We start from the raw sequence: 15447 nt of genomic DNA on the forward strand, positions 1-15447 counted from the left end.
AATCCAAAATTTTCAACTACAATAACTCCCCTTCTACCAGTTTGAAGTGAGCAAAAAGGGTCAAGCATCGTTCTTTTAGACAAATTGACATTTTCTAGATTTGACAATGAAATTTGAAAAAAAAAATTTAATACCTTTATCTATCAGTCGGAAGCGAGCCAAATTTGGTGCGCAGCGTTTTTTTTAGGCAACCTAACAATTTAATCTGTGAATCCCCGGAAAACCGGGAAAAAACAGTTATTTTTGAACAACCCTAGTATACGGTTCTTTCCACTGAGAGTTAAATTGTCTTCATGTGGCGTAGAACCGGCATATCTTGTAGCATTTCTCCAATTATATATCATTTACGATGAAATTTTCGTATTTTGTTGTAATTTTCCTTCTGATGACGAATCATTGAACAAATCTGTTACAGACCTTATTCCGTTGGATCCGCCAATCAAAAATGGCATTTGGACGAAAAAGAGCATTTGTTGAAAGCATTTTACTCCAGCGTCGCCGATAAAGAAGTTACTTCCGCCAACCATGTACGACGTTCACAGTATTACATAATGTTATGTTTCATCATCAAGTAGCCAGAATTTGACAACATAAATACCAGTTATTATCTAGTTGTTAACCCGAATCATTATTGTGAAAGCCTATAATCAAATTCTAATCTAATATATGAAATCTGTTTCTATGCTCTATTTTTTATTTTATTTTAATTTCTGGCTTTCTTGAAAATGCTACAGGAGAACTGTATAGTGCGAAACCAGCCCAGATTGGTGTGAAGACATTTGTCATTCTCATGCTAATCAGAATGAGCTCTAATTTTGCATGAGCTGAGCTTGATTTTTGTTATATTTTTTCCAATTCCTAATTTATTTCAATTCAATTCAATAATTGAATAAGTTTTTGCGAGTTCAGTAATTCTAATTTAAGTTTGATAAGCTTAAAATTTTTCAATTGTGTAACTCTGCAAGTATCAGATGCATGGTATTATCGTTCATCATCAGGTATCCATTTGTACATACGCGGTTCGAGGCCCGGAGAGATTAAACCAAGACGGCTACATTGTGGAGATGAAAGGTTCGACGCGTAGTAATCCGGTGATGGTGTGCCAGTCTTGCGCGATGGTAATGCGAGGAGGAGGATATCCTGTGACGCACGCGCCTACAAACTGGTCCTTCGTGTGCGCGATGGGGGAAGCAAAAAAGAACGGTGAGTCTAGAGGAGAGTTTCTTAAACTTTTTGATATTCATACCCCTTGAGCTGTCATGAAATGTTTTTCGTAACCCCTATCCAGGATAGGATACTGATACTCATTGTCAAGACTTCAATTGCATCTCGCAGTCACCGTTTGAGTGTTCCATAGGAATCAATCATTTCTGCAAATCACAGTTTACTCAATGCTATGCTTTTTACGAATTGCGTTCTTTATGACTTCATGAATAAGCATTTTCAATATTCAATATGCATATGCACAGATCGTGTGTATGTATATCATTGTTCGGTGTATATGCCGCAAAACATTAAGGACAAAAATATACAACGTCCTATTCCTATATCAATGTTCAATACCAGAGATCTTTAAGGTTCCACCTTTCTTCAAACTTGGGCCAAGCTGTAAGAAATTGCCTTTAACTTTTTGGGTTTACACGCAACAACTGCTCTTTTATTTTGCAGGTTTGAAAAGACGGGGGTCATTAAAATGCTTGAACGGGAAAATCGACCTTTCAACATACGAGGCTGAGCCCACTCTAAATCATTGGGTCTCGCAACTGCAAAGACTGAAACAAGAGACCAGCATGAGATCGATAAGTCGCGAAATGAACAGCGTCGAATACACACAAGCCTGGAGGCTTCTTGTCAGGAAAAACGGAACTGGCTATCAGTCGAAAGCAGAAATGGTGGTCGGAAGTAGCGTGACAGGGGTATGAAATTATTCATTGGTGGCAGTTTTTAGACTGATGCATATTTTGGTGTTCTTATCAAATATGCATAATATGCTGTAATTGAACAGTGAGTAAAAGTAGGAAAGTGCAAACTGCAAATCAACAGTATTGATTTGCTGAAGGCCACGTCGATGGTCAATTGGTCATGTTTTATTGAATTAGCCGGTAATCTCAAATTACCAACAAGAGTTTTGTCTGACAATCAACACCTCGAATGAGTGGGATGAAAATCAAATTCACAAGCAATTTATATTGTCGTGGTATACTTCATGAATCATTTTCTCTTTACGCCCTCTAGCACAGTGGTTCTTAACCTGGGGGTACTTATCTAAAAGGGGGTAATTTAGCAATTTTTTTGGGGTAATTCAAATTGAAGTTTTTTATACACTCACAATGCTCCACTGAAGTATTTTCAAACGCCAGTACTTTTGTATAAGATCCACCTTTTTTTCTCATAAACTTCAGTTCTTTGGAAGAGAATATGTCTGTTGTCTTTTCTGTATCGTAGGAATTTCAAATTTTCACCTAAAATCGTCTCCGTGGAAGCAAAGTAGCTTCTGTCTATTTTACGCATTTCAAGAGAATTTTGTTAGTGATACATAATGGCCATGGTTAACTTTGAAAGAATGTGACAAACATAACCATGGCCAAGATACGTCCGAAAAATTATGAAAATTTTACAAAAACGTAGCTTTCTATAATTTCCAAAATAGACGAAATTTTCGGATATTTAACCTTGCACATATAGCGACCATTTTGTTGGGATTTGTGAAAAATTCGTTGGCCCAATGGACGATAGGCAGCGAAATGAAGGCGCTGAAGTAGTATTATACTGGAAGATGTGAATTTGGAAGTTCAATCTGATGCTTGAAATTGCTATGATTAATCCTAGTTCAAGTGCTCAATTTGAAGCAGTTATAATTCTAATAATGCCTGGCAAATTTCAGGTGCTAGATCAATGCTCTCAAAAATTGCATTTGGCGTCAGCGGCCCGTCGCCTGTACACGGAAGACGGCACACACATTTTGCATATGGATCAGCTGAGACAGTGGATTGCAAAAGGCGGGAAAAGAGTCGCGAAAGGAATGTCAGGTCAAAGTTCAGCACAAGAAAAGGGCGATGATGCACGAATGAATCCGGCGAATCAAGAGGATAAGCAGGGAAAGCAAACGGACGGTATGTTTTTTTTCTTTTAATGAGTTGACAGATGAACCAACAGTGCATTCTGTATTTATCATGATATAGTCAAATCAGACTGTTAATAGCACTGCTGCTCAGCCTGTTCTAATATGAATAGTCCAAATTGTGCATCCATCCTCTCTACAAACTCTATATTACATGTGACCCAACTATGACTTAAATTGTTTGTGAATCAGTTTGAGTTGGACAACCTCTTTTCACTGTGTTTTTTTAAATAGGTTTCTATAGTTTAAAGCTACAAAACTTCAATATCACAACAAGCAATATGATCATTGATCATATTGGTAAATCTATGCCACTGAAAACTTTTCAACTGACTTGGCAACGTGACCATATAGTGTGCTGTTACACTGTTTCTTTAGAAACCATTTGAGATATACATTACAATTGGTGACACCAAGGACACCTAGAACTGTATATACAGAACGAAATATCCCTGGGTGAAACATACAACACTCCTAATTTTAGCTATCAGTGACTTTGAACTGCTGTCAAAGGACATCTGGTATGCATTATCGCGTGAAGGTTTGCCATTCGTTAGAACTAGGGTTGACTCGAGTCGCGATTTTTTGGTAACTCGACTTGACTCGAGTCATTTTTTCAAATGCGTTTGACTTGAGACTAGGACGGCCAAGACAGACATTTCATTGTAATTTCGAAGGATAATAAAGTCACCACATTATTGGTATTTTGTCTATCAGTCCTGATACTTAGAATATAAGCTCAGGAAAATTACGACATTATGAATATTATTGAACTGATCGAACTGAAAACTGAACAGTAAACATAATGACTTGAACTAGGACTCGTGTCAAAACACTATGACTCGAACTCGACCCTCTACTAGCTGACTTTGACTCGGACTTGACTCGGTGGTGAATTGAAAATGACTCGACTTGACTCGAGTCAAAACTATAAAAGTGGAATTGATTGTGGCTCGGAATCTTCTGACTTGGTTACAACCCTAGGTAGAACATCACCATTTATTCATGTGTAAGAGTAATCATTGATACTAAAGGCGCCGATTGAATTCCAGGGAACAACTCCACAGAAGGCACGCCCGACCACAGCACCACCGAATACGGCACGCAAGATCTCACCAGGCAGACGAAAAGCAAGAATCAGCCATCCATCTCCCAGGCTATCACGGAACACGCGATGCAGGACCATCAGCCGTTGCCCACTGTTGAATTATGGGTGTCTTGCGGGGAAAATTTTATCAGCCCAGTATTAGCTGATAAAATGATACAGGTAACACATGTATGTAACTCTTGGAGTTGTACAATATGATACCAAAATCGTAACTGTAGAACCTCGGGATCAGAGAAAACTTGATTGCAAAAATTTTTACACCAACAAAAATTGCTATATTCACCATGCAGCAATTCGTAAATTCTGTGTCGTTTAATGTAAATATCTCTGACATATTTCCTATTCTTGTCATATTTCAGGAGAGCATTGTTTCACATGCGGAACGGAATGCGTTGAATTTGGAAATGGACACACAGCGTCACGTTATTCGGCAAATTCATGGTAGAAGAAGAGGGCATATGGACCCGGCCAAACTGGTACCGACCAAAGACGTTTGTCAGCCCGTCGTCGTCAAAGGAGGCTGGACAACGGCTACCAAAGAAGAGGTGATGATTTATTTCAATATTTACTTCTTACAAAATTTTTGTTACAAAGTTTATTTTTACAAAATTTGCAACAAAATTTTTTTCTCAGAATTTTTTCCAGTAAATTTTTGTCGAAATTTTATGGTTCAAATCTTTTGAGAAATTTTTTTGTAAAATCAAATCAAATTGTTGTTACTCTGTTTTCTCTGCTACAAGTGATACGAATCTCACTGCTAGAATCCATACACTGGCAGAGTCACATTAGTTCCATGCAGAGGTGGAATTATTTCAAGTCAGAGAGAAGAACGAAACGTTTGAAAACTATTCAAGCTTGAAAAGTAGATTTTGTCGAGCATTCACATTATTTTACTAATTTATCGATTCACTCGCATTAAAATTGATGCAAACTTGTCCCAAAGCTACTTCGAAGTATGAAGTACCATTGCTGGTTTTATGTGACATAATTCGTGCAAATTTTATTACTCTTTATTGAATAACGCATGCCCAATATTATTTGTTTTCAGGGTGAGCGTTTGGGAATGTATAACGAGATCAAGGAGACCCAACAATCCAAACGGCCGAAATCGGCCACCAAATTACAAGGGAGTCTTTACAGACAGCCGCAAATGGTATGTACCTTTGATATTGTCGCACCTTTTGTGGTCTCACGTAAGACTGCATATCAAGTTAGACTCTAAGCTAATTTTTCACACCTGAGCACCTGCATACTCGGCGTTATAATGTTAGCACTTTGTCATAAGCTTCGTTACTTGAAGTTTTTTGTTCAAAATATGATCGCTTTCTGTACTTCATTCAGTAAAAAATCCCACTGTCATCAAATGACTTGATCAGGATATCTATAACTATTTTCGGATATACCTGAAGTAAATTTCCAGGCACAGGCTACAAGAATCACAGCTATAACCTTGATCATTTCATCTGTAGAAAAGAATAATCGTGAGACTAACCGACGATCAAACTCGGTCTGCGTATGCCTGGGGTGAATCGATGGACTCCCTGCTCGATGACGCGGCCGCGAAACTGGAAGTGCGCTGGATAAACCGGGTATTTTACACCAAGGATGGTCGGAAGATAAAAAATTTCGAAGACATTCATAGAAATGAGGAGCTGTACGTCAGAGCGAAGCGTAAGTTCCTGGTTTTGCATATTGTATTGTGGATCTGAATCATCCAGGGGTGGTCAAAGTAGGTATCAATACAACTCAAGTAAAAAGTAATGCTGTAAATTGCTACTCAATTACAAGTAGAAGTAGCAATATCCAACACAAGTGAAAACTAGTGGAAGTGGAAAATGAACTGATCAAAACACTTTTTACAACCATGCTTTGGTGATATCTTGGGCGATTTTTTTTTACCTGAAAAACGGAAGATTTTGACCTAAAACACCAAAATACTGACATTTTTTACCTTAAAAACTAAATTTTGACCAAGTTTTGCCCTCGTGTATGTAAATTAGATGTTTTCGCATATAACATTAGAATTGTACTTCTACTAATCTTTATTTCTGGTTGGAACTGCCTGTCCTACGAAGTAGTTTGACCTGAAAAAACTTTTTTGACTTGGAAACTGACAAATGTTTACATGAAAAAACTTTATTTTAACAAAATCTGAACCTATGAAGAATTCCAGTAGTTACATCACGCATTATGATTGAAATATTAAACTTTGTTGTAGTACAACGAAAGTTACTTTCCTACATTCTCGGGTAGAAACTGTCTGTCCTTACTAAGTAGCTGGCCCAGAATGGAGAAAAAACGTTCAACAGCAGCAGTTATTGGCTGGCAACACTGAAGGTGCGCGTATACTGCTGGTGACACACCGTGTTGCGTCATTCTGACGATGTTGTCAACATCATAATTTTCGATACAATTCTTGATATAAGAACCAATGCCCATGCAGTCATGCTTCAGTTAGGATATTGCGGTACGTTGAGCATTACACCATGTCGACATATTTGTTTCATTTCACCATTTATGATTCACAATAAGCAGACAATGAGCCGTCTACAACTGTAGGCCTATAAAGTAGGCTACAAGCTGTAACATTCAACAGATTTGGCCCTATCTTGCAAGCACCAGTACTGATAGACGAAATACCATTGGAACATTACTGTGCTGCGGAGGTACAATGAAATGCATGACTTGGTCGAGACAAGGGTAATGACTCTAGTACTAGTCGAGTCAATACACAAAGTGACTCCTGTCGAGTCATTTTCCATATTTAAGCAAATGACTCGAGTCAAGTCGAGGCACCAAAAAATCTCGACTCGAGCCATTACAACCCTGTGTATTCAGTTTGAATGAGAATAAAAACTCTCTCTCTCACTTTGCCAGGCCACGGCAGTACTATAAGGATGAAGACAAATTGGGCGCGGACCAGAAAAACACTAGGTCGGGAAGCCACGGAAATCACTATTACCGGGCCTCGCAATGAGAAAAAAATCGCCTACGTGCCGCCGACCAATCAAATCGTGGACTCTGAATCATCATCATCTTCGGCAACTTCTTCATCTTCAGAATCCGATGACGAATAGTTTAATTTTTTTTGCGAAATTTATCATGCAATCAGTTCGAATTTCTTCATCATTTGGCGGTTTATTATCATCATTGTTTCATATCATGTCTTCCGAGCTTTTGAGTTTGATACCTATCATGCGAGCAGCAATTTGTTTGTGAAAATATTGTTGGAAGGCTAATTTCGCCGACCATCGTTACACTGTATGATTCTTCTAGCTGGATTTTGTGTGTCTTTTAACGTGTTTGTACTTGTGCTTAGGTTAAGTTTTGTATTGCGTACTGTGATTTTCTGTTCCCCTCTCATTTAGCGAGAAGTAGCACTTAGAAATGAAAATATATTTAAAAAAATTAACCCCTTGTGAATTGTGATGAAGCTGAATGGATCTCTGCGGGTTAGCGGTTGCGTTTTCGACGGTCTTGGCTGCAATGGGCAGGGTCGTAATGACTCGACTTGAGTCACGATATTATGTGACTCGAGTCATTTTCATAAACACGGGAAATGACTCGACTCGGCTTGAGTCAAGTCGTGTGTTGACTCAAGTCGTACTCGAGTGATTACGCGTCACCCTACCAAGTCATATGACCCGAGTGCTCGGAAGGTCCTGACAGGTATTTCATCGTAACTTCGAACAATTCTAAAGTTAACACATTGCTATTTAGTCTATCGGTACTGATACTTGAAAATAATCGGGCCAGAAACTGTTAAGATTGAGGAAAAGTAGTATATTATGAATGCGAGGCGTTCGATATCACCAGCAGAGTTATGAAAAAGTGTGTTGAGCATGACTGAACCCGAAACTGAACAGTGAACTCGACTCAGTGGTATGTTAAAAATGACCCGATTCAAAACTATGAAAGATAGATTGAACTTGTGACTTATAGTAACAACCCTGGTAATTAGAAATTGTTATCGACAGGATAGCGTAATGGTGAAGCGTCCGGCATCTTGGTCGTGGGTTCGATCCCCGGTCGGGTCAGGCCGAAGACCTGATTAATAACACGTACTGGTATCCATGACTTCCCTGATTGGCGCTCATGCATTACTGGGATAGCTTGGAGAGGTGGTGCATGACTTAGAAAGTCGTAAAGGCTATATCTGTAGGCTACTTACTTGTCCAGCGGCATATGCACAGATCGTGTATCATGAGTCGGTGTATATGCCGCAAAAACTTCAAGGACAAAAATAAACTACGTCCTTTTTATCATACGCTGATTCCGAATCGAATTTGTGGAACGGGTTTTATCAGGACTGTTCCAGTTTTGAATTAGCAGAGGTTGGATGTAGATGCGGCAGTTGCGATTTTAATCGTTTCGCATTTTTAAATCATTTGGAGTTTTGCTACGTCAGTATAGCTCGATCAAAACATTTTTCGACAGCCACAATGCGGATAAATGATTAGGAAGCAGGCCGTCCACTCCTGCACAAAATTGTGGACAGCTGATTTGTAAGGTTATATCGACAAAACTCGCAATAGGGAAGTAGCCTATTTCCGCGTTGGTCCTAATTTGGAATATTATAAATTAGATCTACCACTCTCATACGGAATTTTGGGCATGCTGATTAGCCTACTGACATATCCTTACAAGCGATATAAATATCCCCGTTTGTCTGAACTTGCGACGGTTACATTTCAACGTAGGGGCCATCAGGCATGTGTTACCTACTTTGAACCAAGTTTCAGCGCCCGGCTAGCTCAATCGGTGGAGCGTTGGACTCATAATCTTGTTGCTTGCCTCCTCTTTACATCGCATAGGCAAGGGTGGGTGTCTGATTACATAGACTACTCCAAGTCGCTTCGACACCTTCCTATCTTTTCATTGTATCGCATTTTTGTGGTGTATTGAACTGATAAAAATTCCTAATAAACCAATGATGATGAAGGCAAATGTAGGGCTCATCCTGGGATGTTTTGGGTAGTTTGATGATGTCGCTCGGCGCCCGGCTAGCTCAGTCGGTAGAGCGTTGGACTCTTAATCCAACGGTCGTGGGTTCGAGCCCCACGTTGGGCGGCATTTTAGCTTGATAAGCTTTCGCCTTTCCCGAGGACATTTTGTGTCCGCCCCAATTCTTGCATTTTGGAAGCAGATCGTCCGCTCTAATCCTGAATGCATCTACAAATTATCGACATATCCTCGCTGGAGGGATTCATTTCCATGTTTACCTGCGTTTATAATTGAATGAATTGCGGAAATCAAGCACTCTAGTCGAATGACTATACGACTCATTTTGGCATAGGTTCGGTAGTTTATATACGTTGGACTCAAAGCCCAGTCGTTGTGGGTTCGAGTCCCAAGTTGGGCGGTATTTTACGTCGATGAACTTCAGCGTTTCCGGAGGAAATTTCGTCTTCGCCTCAGTTCTTATTTCGGAAGCAGATCTACCACTCTTATACGCAATTGTGGGCATGCTGAATAGCCTACTCACCTACTGACATATCCTCACAAACGACATGAATATCCCCATTCGTCTGAACTTGTGATGGTTAAATTTAAATTGAGGTTAACGTAGGGGTCATCCTGGCATGTGTTGGGTGTTGGGTACTTTAACCACGGGGTTCAGCGCCCGGCTAGCTCAGTCGGTAGAGCGTTGGACTCTTAATCCAACGGTCTTGGGTTCGAGCCCCACGTTGGGTGGCATTTTAGCTTGATAAGCTTTCGCTATTCCCGAGGACATTTCGTGTCCGCCCCAATTCTTGCATTTTGGAAGCAGATCGTCCGCTCTCATCCTGAATGCATCTACAAATTATCGACATATCCTCGCTGGAGGGATTCATTTCCATGTTTACCTGCGTTTATAATTGAATGAATTGCGGAAATCAAGCACTCTGGTCGAAATGACTATACGACTCATTTTGGCATAGGTTCGGTAGTTTATATACGTTGGACTCTAAGCCCAGTTGTTGTGGGCTCGAGTCCCAAGCTGGGCGGTATTTTACGTCGATGAACTTCAGCGTTTCCGGAGGAAATTTCGTCTTCGCCTCAGTTCTCATTTCGGAAGCAGACCTACCACTCTCATACGGAATTGTGGGCATGCTGAATAGCCAATTGACATATCCTCACAAACGAGATGAATATCCCCATTTGTCTGAACTTGCGATGGTTAAATTTAAATTGAGGCTAACGTAGGGGTCATCCTGGCATGTGTTGGGTACTTTGAACACGTGGCTCAGCGCCCGGCTAGCTCAGTCGGTAGAGCGTTGGACTCTTAATCCAACGGTCGTGGGTTCGAGCCCCACGTTGGGCGGCTTTTTACCTTGATAAGCTTTCGCCTTTCCCGAGTACATTTTGTGTCCGCCCAATTCTTGCATTTTGGAAGCAGATCGTCCGCTCTCATCCTGAATGCATCTACAAATTATCGACATATCCTCGCTATAGAGTGATTCATTTCCATGTTTACCTGCGTTTATAATTGAATGAATTGCGGAAATCAAGCACTCTGGTCGAATGGCTATACGACTCATTTTGGCATAGGTTCGGTAGTTTATATACGTTGGACTCTAAGCCCAGTTGTTGTGGGTTCGAGTCCCAAGTTGGGCGGTATTTTACGTCGATGAACTTCAGCGTTTACGGAGAATATTTCGTCTTCGCCTCAGTTCTTATTTCGGAAGCAGACCTACCACTCTCATATGGAATTGTGGGCATGCTGAATAGCCTATACTGACATATCCTCACAAACGAGATGAATATCCCCATTTGTCTGAATTTGCGATGGTTAAATTTAAATTGAGGCTAACGTAGGGGTCATCCTGGCATGTGTTGGGTACCTCGAACACGTGGCTCAGCGCCCGGCTAGCTCAGTCGGTAGAGCGTTGGACTCTTAATCCAACGGTCGTGGGTTCGAGCCCCACGTTGGGCGGCATTTTAGCTTGATAAGCTTTCGTCTTTCCCGAGGACATTTTGTGTCCGCCCCAATTCTTGCATTTTGGAAGCAGATCGTCCGCTCTCATCCTGAATGCATCTACAAATTATCGACATATCCTCGCTGGAGGGATTCATTTCCATGTTTATCTGCGTTTATAATTGAATGAATTGCGGAAATCAAGCACTCTGGTCGAATGGCTATACGACTAATTTTGGCATAGGTTCGGTAGATTATATACGTTGGACTCTAAGCCCAGTTGTTGTGGGTTCGAGTCCCAAGTTGGGCGGTATTTTACGTCGATGAACTTCAGCGTTTCCGTAGGAAATTTCGTCTTCGCCTCAGTTCTTATTTCGGAAGCAGATCTACCACTCTCATACGGAATTGTGGGCATGCTGAATTGCCTACTGACATATCCTCACAAACGAGATGAATATCCCCATTTGTCTGAACTTGCGATGGTTAAATTTAAATTGAGGCTAACGTAGGGGTCACCCTGGCATGTGTTGGGTACTTTGCACACGGGGTTTAGCGTAGGGTTGCCATACGTCCGGAATTTCCCGGACATGTCCGGAATTTCACTGTTCAAAATAGCGTCCGGGAGGAATTTCTAAAATATGCAAAATGTCCGGAATTTTGAAGACCTGACGTAGGCTCATAATGTTTTCGTAAATCAACATAACAACATTATTTTGGGGAATATTTATGCTGATGCATGATATTTTCTTCGCGCTGCGCGCGATTTACTATCACATTTATTGATTTTAATATGGGGACCACCACCCTCGCAAACCTGCAATAAAATATATATAAAAACAACCTTCATTTAATGGAATAAACTTAATTGTAATCGCAATTATAGGAGAACGGTATATTCCTAGAGATCGTTAAGGCCGTTTAAATGTGCTTTATTCAAAGATAGTGGTTCCAAACGTGCGGGTCGTTTGCTTTTATTCTGGGGTTTGCGAATATGTTGAACGTAATCAACTTTCAAAATAGCCCGTGAGTAGGCTAAGTGTGGGCAAAGGTGCTGACTTCTTCTAGCAATCAGCTCGTCAAATTTTGATATGGGTCACGGAACATTTTCAAATTGGAAATGGAGTCACGACCATAAAAAGTTAGAAACCACTGGATGTGGGGTGTTTATGAAGAAGCTCTCTGGTGCGCACCGGCATAAGGATGATAAACAATCTTATCGGTGGGACATGAATATGACTTAACGATGTACAATTACGCTGCTTGTATTTTCGAACTCATCATCCTCCACCAGCTCTATACCGCTAAGTCTCATCATGTGGGCGTAGAGTAGTAACTATATAGTAATATATGGAACAACCAATATTATTGACACAATTCATTCGAAACATTTAACGACCAGATGTATATAGCAAGCCCCCCCTCCCGGAAAATGCATCGATTACCTCATGGCGGACTCAAAATCAGTGTTTATTTGGGCGGGAAGGGGCTGAAAAAATGTTGTTTCGGTCCCGGTTACACAACACACACATACACATACTCTTGAACCGGATCGTGACCATCCTTGGACTATGAGCAAAGCTTTGCTAGTGTGACGTCATAACTCATTTTGAAATCCACCAGTGTGCGCTAAAGAGTGTCCGGAATTTGGTTCACAGAAATATGGTAACCCTAGTTTAGCGCCCGGCTAGCTCAGTCGGTAGAGCGCTGGACTCTTAATCCAACGGTCTTGGGTTTGAGCCCCACGCGGGGCGGCATTTTAGCTTGATAAGCTTTCGCCATTCCCGAGAACATTTCGTGTCCGCCCCAATTATTGCATTTTGGAAGCAGATCGTCCGCTCTCATCCTGAATGCATCTACAAATTATCGACATATCCTCGCTGGAGGGATTCATTTCCATGTTTAACTGCGTTTATAATTGAATGAATTGCGGAAATCAAGCACTCTGGTCGAAATGGCTATACGACTCATTTTGGCATAGGTTCGGTAGTTTATATACGTTGGACTCTAAGCCCAGTTGTTGTGGGCTCGAGTCCCAAGCTGGGCGGTATTTTACGTCGATGAACTTCAGCGTTTCCGGAGGAAATTTCGTCTTCGCCTCAGTTCTCATTTCGGAAGCAGACCTACCAGACCACTCTCATACGGAATTGTGGGCATGCTGAAAAGCCTATACTGACATATCCTCACAAACGAGATGAATATCCCCATTTGTCTGAACTTGCGATGGTTAAATTTAAATTGAGGCTAACGTAGGGGTCATCCTGGCATGTGTTGGGTACTTCGAACACGTGGCTCAGCGCCCGCCTAGCTCAGTCGGTAGAGCGTTGGACTCTTAATCTAACGGTCGTGGGTTCGAGCCCCACGTTGGGCGGCATTTTAGCTTGATAAGCTTTCGACTTTCCCGAGGACATTTTGTGTCCGCCCCAATTCTTGCATTTTGGAAGCAGATCGTCCGCTCTCATCCTGAATGCATCTACAAATTATCGACATATCCTCGCTGGAGGGATTCATTTCCACGTTTACCTGCGTTTATAATTGAATGAATTGCGGAAATCAAGCACTCTAGTCGAATGACTATACGACTCATTTTGGCATAGGTTCGGTAGTTTATATACGTTGGACTCTAAGCCCAGTTGTTGTGGGTTCGATTCCCAAGTTGGGCGGTATTTTACGTCGATGAACTTCAGCGTTTCCGTAGGAAATTTCGTTTTCGCCTCAGTTCTTATTTCGGAAGCAGATCTACCACTCTCATACGGAATTGTGGGCATGCTGAAAAGCCTATACTGACATATCCTCACAAACGAGATGAATATCCCCATTTGTCTGAACTTGCGATGGTTAAATTTATATTGAGGCTAACGTAGGGGTCATCCTGGCATGTGTTGGGTACTTTGAACACGTTGCCCAGCGCCCGGCTAGCTCAGTCGGTAGAGCGTTGGACTCTTAATCCAACGGTCGTGGGTTCGAGCCCCACGTTGGGCGGCATTTTACATTGATTAACCTTTACTATATTCTGGAGGAAATTCAATCTTCAATCTAGTTCTTGCATTTCGGAATTTTGAATTTGGATATGCTGATTTTAAAGATATCGACATTTCCTCGCAATAAAGATACCTATCAATGTCTTTCCAGCGTTTTTCATCATATAAATTGCGGATATCGGGCACTCTGGGTAATCCTGCGACGCATTTTACGTATCTGTTCGGCAATTTAAGCACGTTGGACTAAAAATTCAACTTTCATGGGTTCGAGCCTCAAGTTAAGCGGTATTTTGCATTGATAAACCTCAACCTTTCCCTCTAGGAAATTTCGTCTTCATCTCAGCTGTCACATTTCGGAAGCAGATCGTCCACTCTCATACAGAATCGTGGGCATGCTGATAGCAACGATTTTATCGACATATCATCACAATCGAGATGCATTTCCTCGTTTGTTCGAATTTGAGATGGTATAAATTTCAGATATCTTGCAATTCAGGCTTAAGGTATGGGTCATTCTGGGTTGTTTTCTGTAGTTTTTGAACGGGCTGCTTCAAAGAAATATTCTAACTGTATCAAATGATTAAAATCGCGAGTTCCTCATGGTCTACACCTAGCCTCTGATAATTCAAAGCTGGATCAGTGCTGATAAAGCCCATTGCGGCTAATAAAAAACAATAAAAAACACGTCTTAAACAGGGGCCATGTTTAAAACATGTTCGCTTTGAATTGATTTTTGATTTAAATGCAACCCTAACTCATCTATAGGCCTACTCAACAAAACCGCTTCCCATTACTCAACTTTAATAGTTAGAATTAATACTCGATTAGGATTCGAGTATATGCTCAGACGACATATGTGCACTGTCCAGTACGTGACTGTACCACTAGTGGACGCTTTTCTTTATTTCCTGGTCGAGCGTTTAATCGTATAGTTTCAGGGATTTTATTTGCTACCCCCTCTATAGTTGTGATACGTAACCCCCCGGTTTAGGAAGCCCGGTTATAGACTCTCCTGCATAGTTTCGACCCTGTTATACCGTTTCATTGATCACTTCCCAAGAAGTTATTGGTGTGAAAAAAGCTGGTGACCCCTGCTCTCAAATGAGAAACGTATCCGAGAGCGGCTATATTGATTGTTACTAGCATGGCGCGTTAATCTTTCTATTAATTCTGTAGTGTAATCTAATTTATGTGTTAAGATAACATTCGCCAGACCCTATATACCTGTGATTTCAATCAACACAATTTCTTTAATTATTATTGATCCCAATCACTAACACACTCAGGCCTGCATTCGGTTGCCCAGTACCCACCTCCTGCAATATCGACACCATACGTGATA

The 15447-nt window shown here is 41.0% G+C and overlaps 1 protein-coding gene and 7 non-coding genes across 9 annotated transcripts in view; all 8 read left to right on the forward strand.

Moving 5' to 3' along the window:
- The window catches only part of LOC145453942 (doublecortin domain-containing protein 1-like), a 304595-nt gene extending 296954 nt beyond the window's left edge, over positions 1-7641 (forward strand). For both annotated transcript variants that reach the window (XM_080331905.1, XM_080331904.1), the window contains 9 exons: positions 416-527; positions 999-1203; positions 1669-1916; positions 2885-3113; positions 4174-4388; positions 4589-4774; positions 5278-5382; positions 5699-5900; positions 7107-7641. In XM_080331905.1, the coding sequence (XP_080188031.1) occupies positions 416-527; positions 999-1203; positions 1669-1916; positions 2885-3113; positions 4174-4388; positions 4589-4774; positions 5278-5382; positions 5699-5900; positions 7107-7306 (1702 nt within the window). In that variant the 3' untranslated portion in view covers positions 7307-7641. The remainder of the gene's footprint in view (positions 1-415; positions 528-998; positions 1204-1668; positions 1917-2884; positions 3114-4173; positions 4389-4588; positions 4775-5277; positions 5383-5698; positions 5901-7106) is intronic.
- A 1585-nt stretch (positions 7642-9226) lies between these two features.
- Positions 9227-9299, forward strand: Trnak-cuu (transfer RNA lysine (anticodon CUU)). The gene has a single exon. It is a non-coding gene; the product is annotated as a tRNA-Lys (tRNA).
- Positions 9300-9850: 551 nt separating this feature from the next.
- Positions 9851-9923, forward strand: Trnak-cuu (transfer RNA lysine (anticodon CUU)). The gene has a single exon. It is a non-coding gene; the product is annotated as a tRNA-Lys (tRNA).
- A 537-nt stretch (positions 9924-10460) lies between these two features.
- On the forward strand, positions 10461-10533 carry Trnak-cuu (transfer RNA lysine (anticodon CUU)). The gene has a single exon. It is a non-coding gene; the product is annotated as a tRNA-Lys (tRNA).
- A 539-nt stretch (positions 10534-11072) lies between these two features.
- Positions 11073-11145, forward strand: Trnak-cuu (transfer RNA lysine (anticodon CUU)). The gene has a single exon. It is a non-coding gene; the product is annotated as a tRNA-Lys (tRNA).
- Positions 11146-12805: 1660 nt separating this feature from the next.
- Trnak-cuu (transfer RNA lysine (anticodon CUU)) lies at positions 12806-12878 on the forward strand. Its single transcript has one exon. It is a non-coding gene; the product is annotated as a tRNA-Lys (tRNA).
- Positions 12879-13422: 544 nt separating this feature from the next.
- On the forward strand, positions 13423-13495 carry Trnak-cuu (transfer RNA lysine (anticodon CUU)). Its single transcript has one exon. It is a non-coding gene; the product is annotated as a tRNA-Lys (tRNA).
- A 538-nt stretch (positions 13496-14033) lies between these two features.
- On the forward strand, positions 14034-14106 carry Trnak-cuu (transfer RNA lysine (anticodon CUU)). The gene has a single exon. It is a non-coding gene; the product is annotated as a tRNA-Lys (tRNA).
- Positions 14107-15447: the final 1341 nt, after the last annotated feature.

Source organism: Botryllus schlosseri, chromosome 13 (genome assembly GCF_051294905.1).
Source record: "Botryllus schlosseri isolate E-star chromosome 13, Bs_hap1, whole genome shotgun sequence".
Classification (NCBI taxonomy): domain Eukaryota; kingdom Metazoa; phylum Chordata; class Ascidiacea; order Stolidobranchia; family Styelidae; genus Botryllus; species Botryllus schlosseri.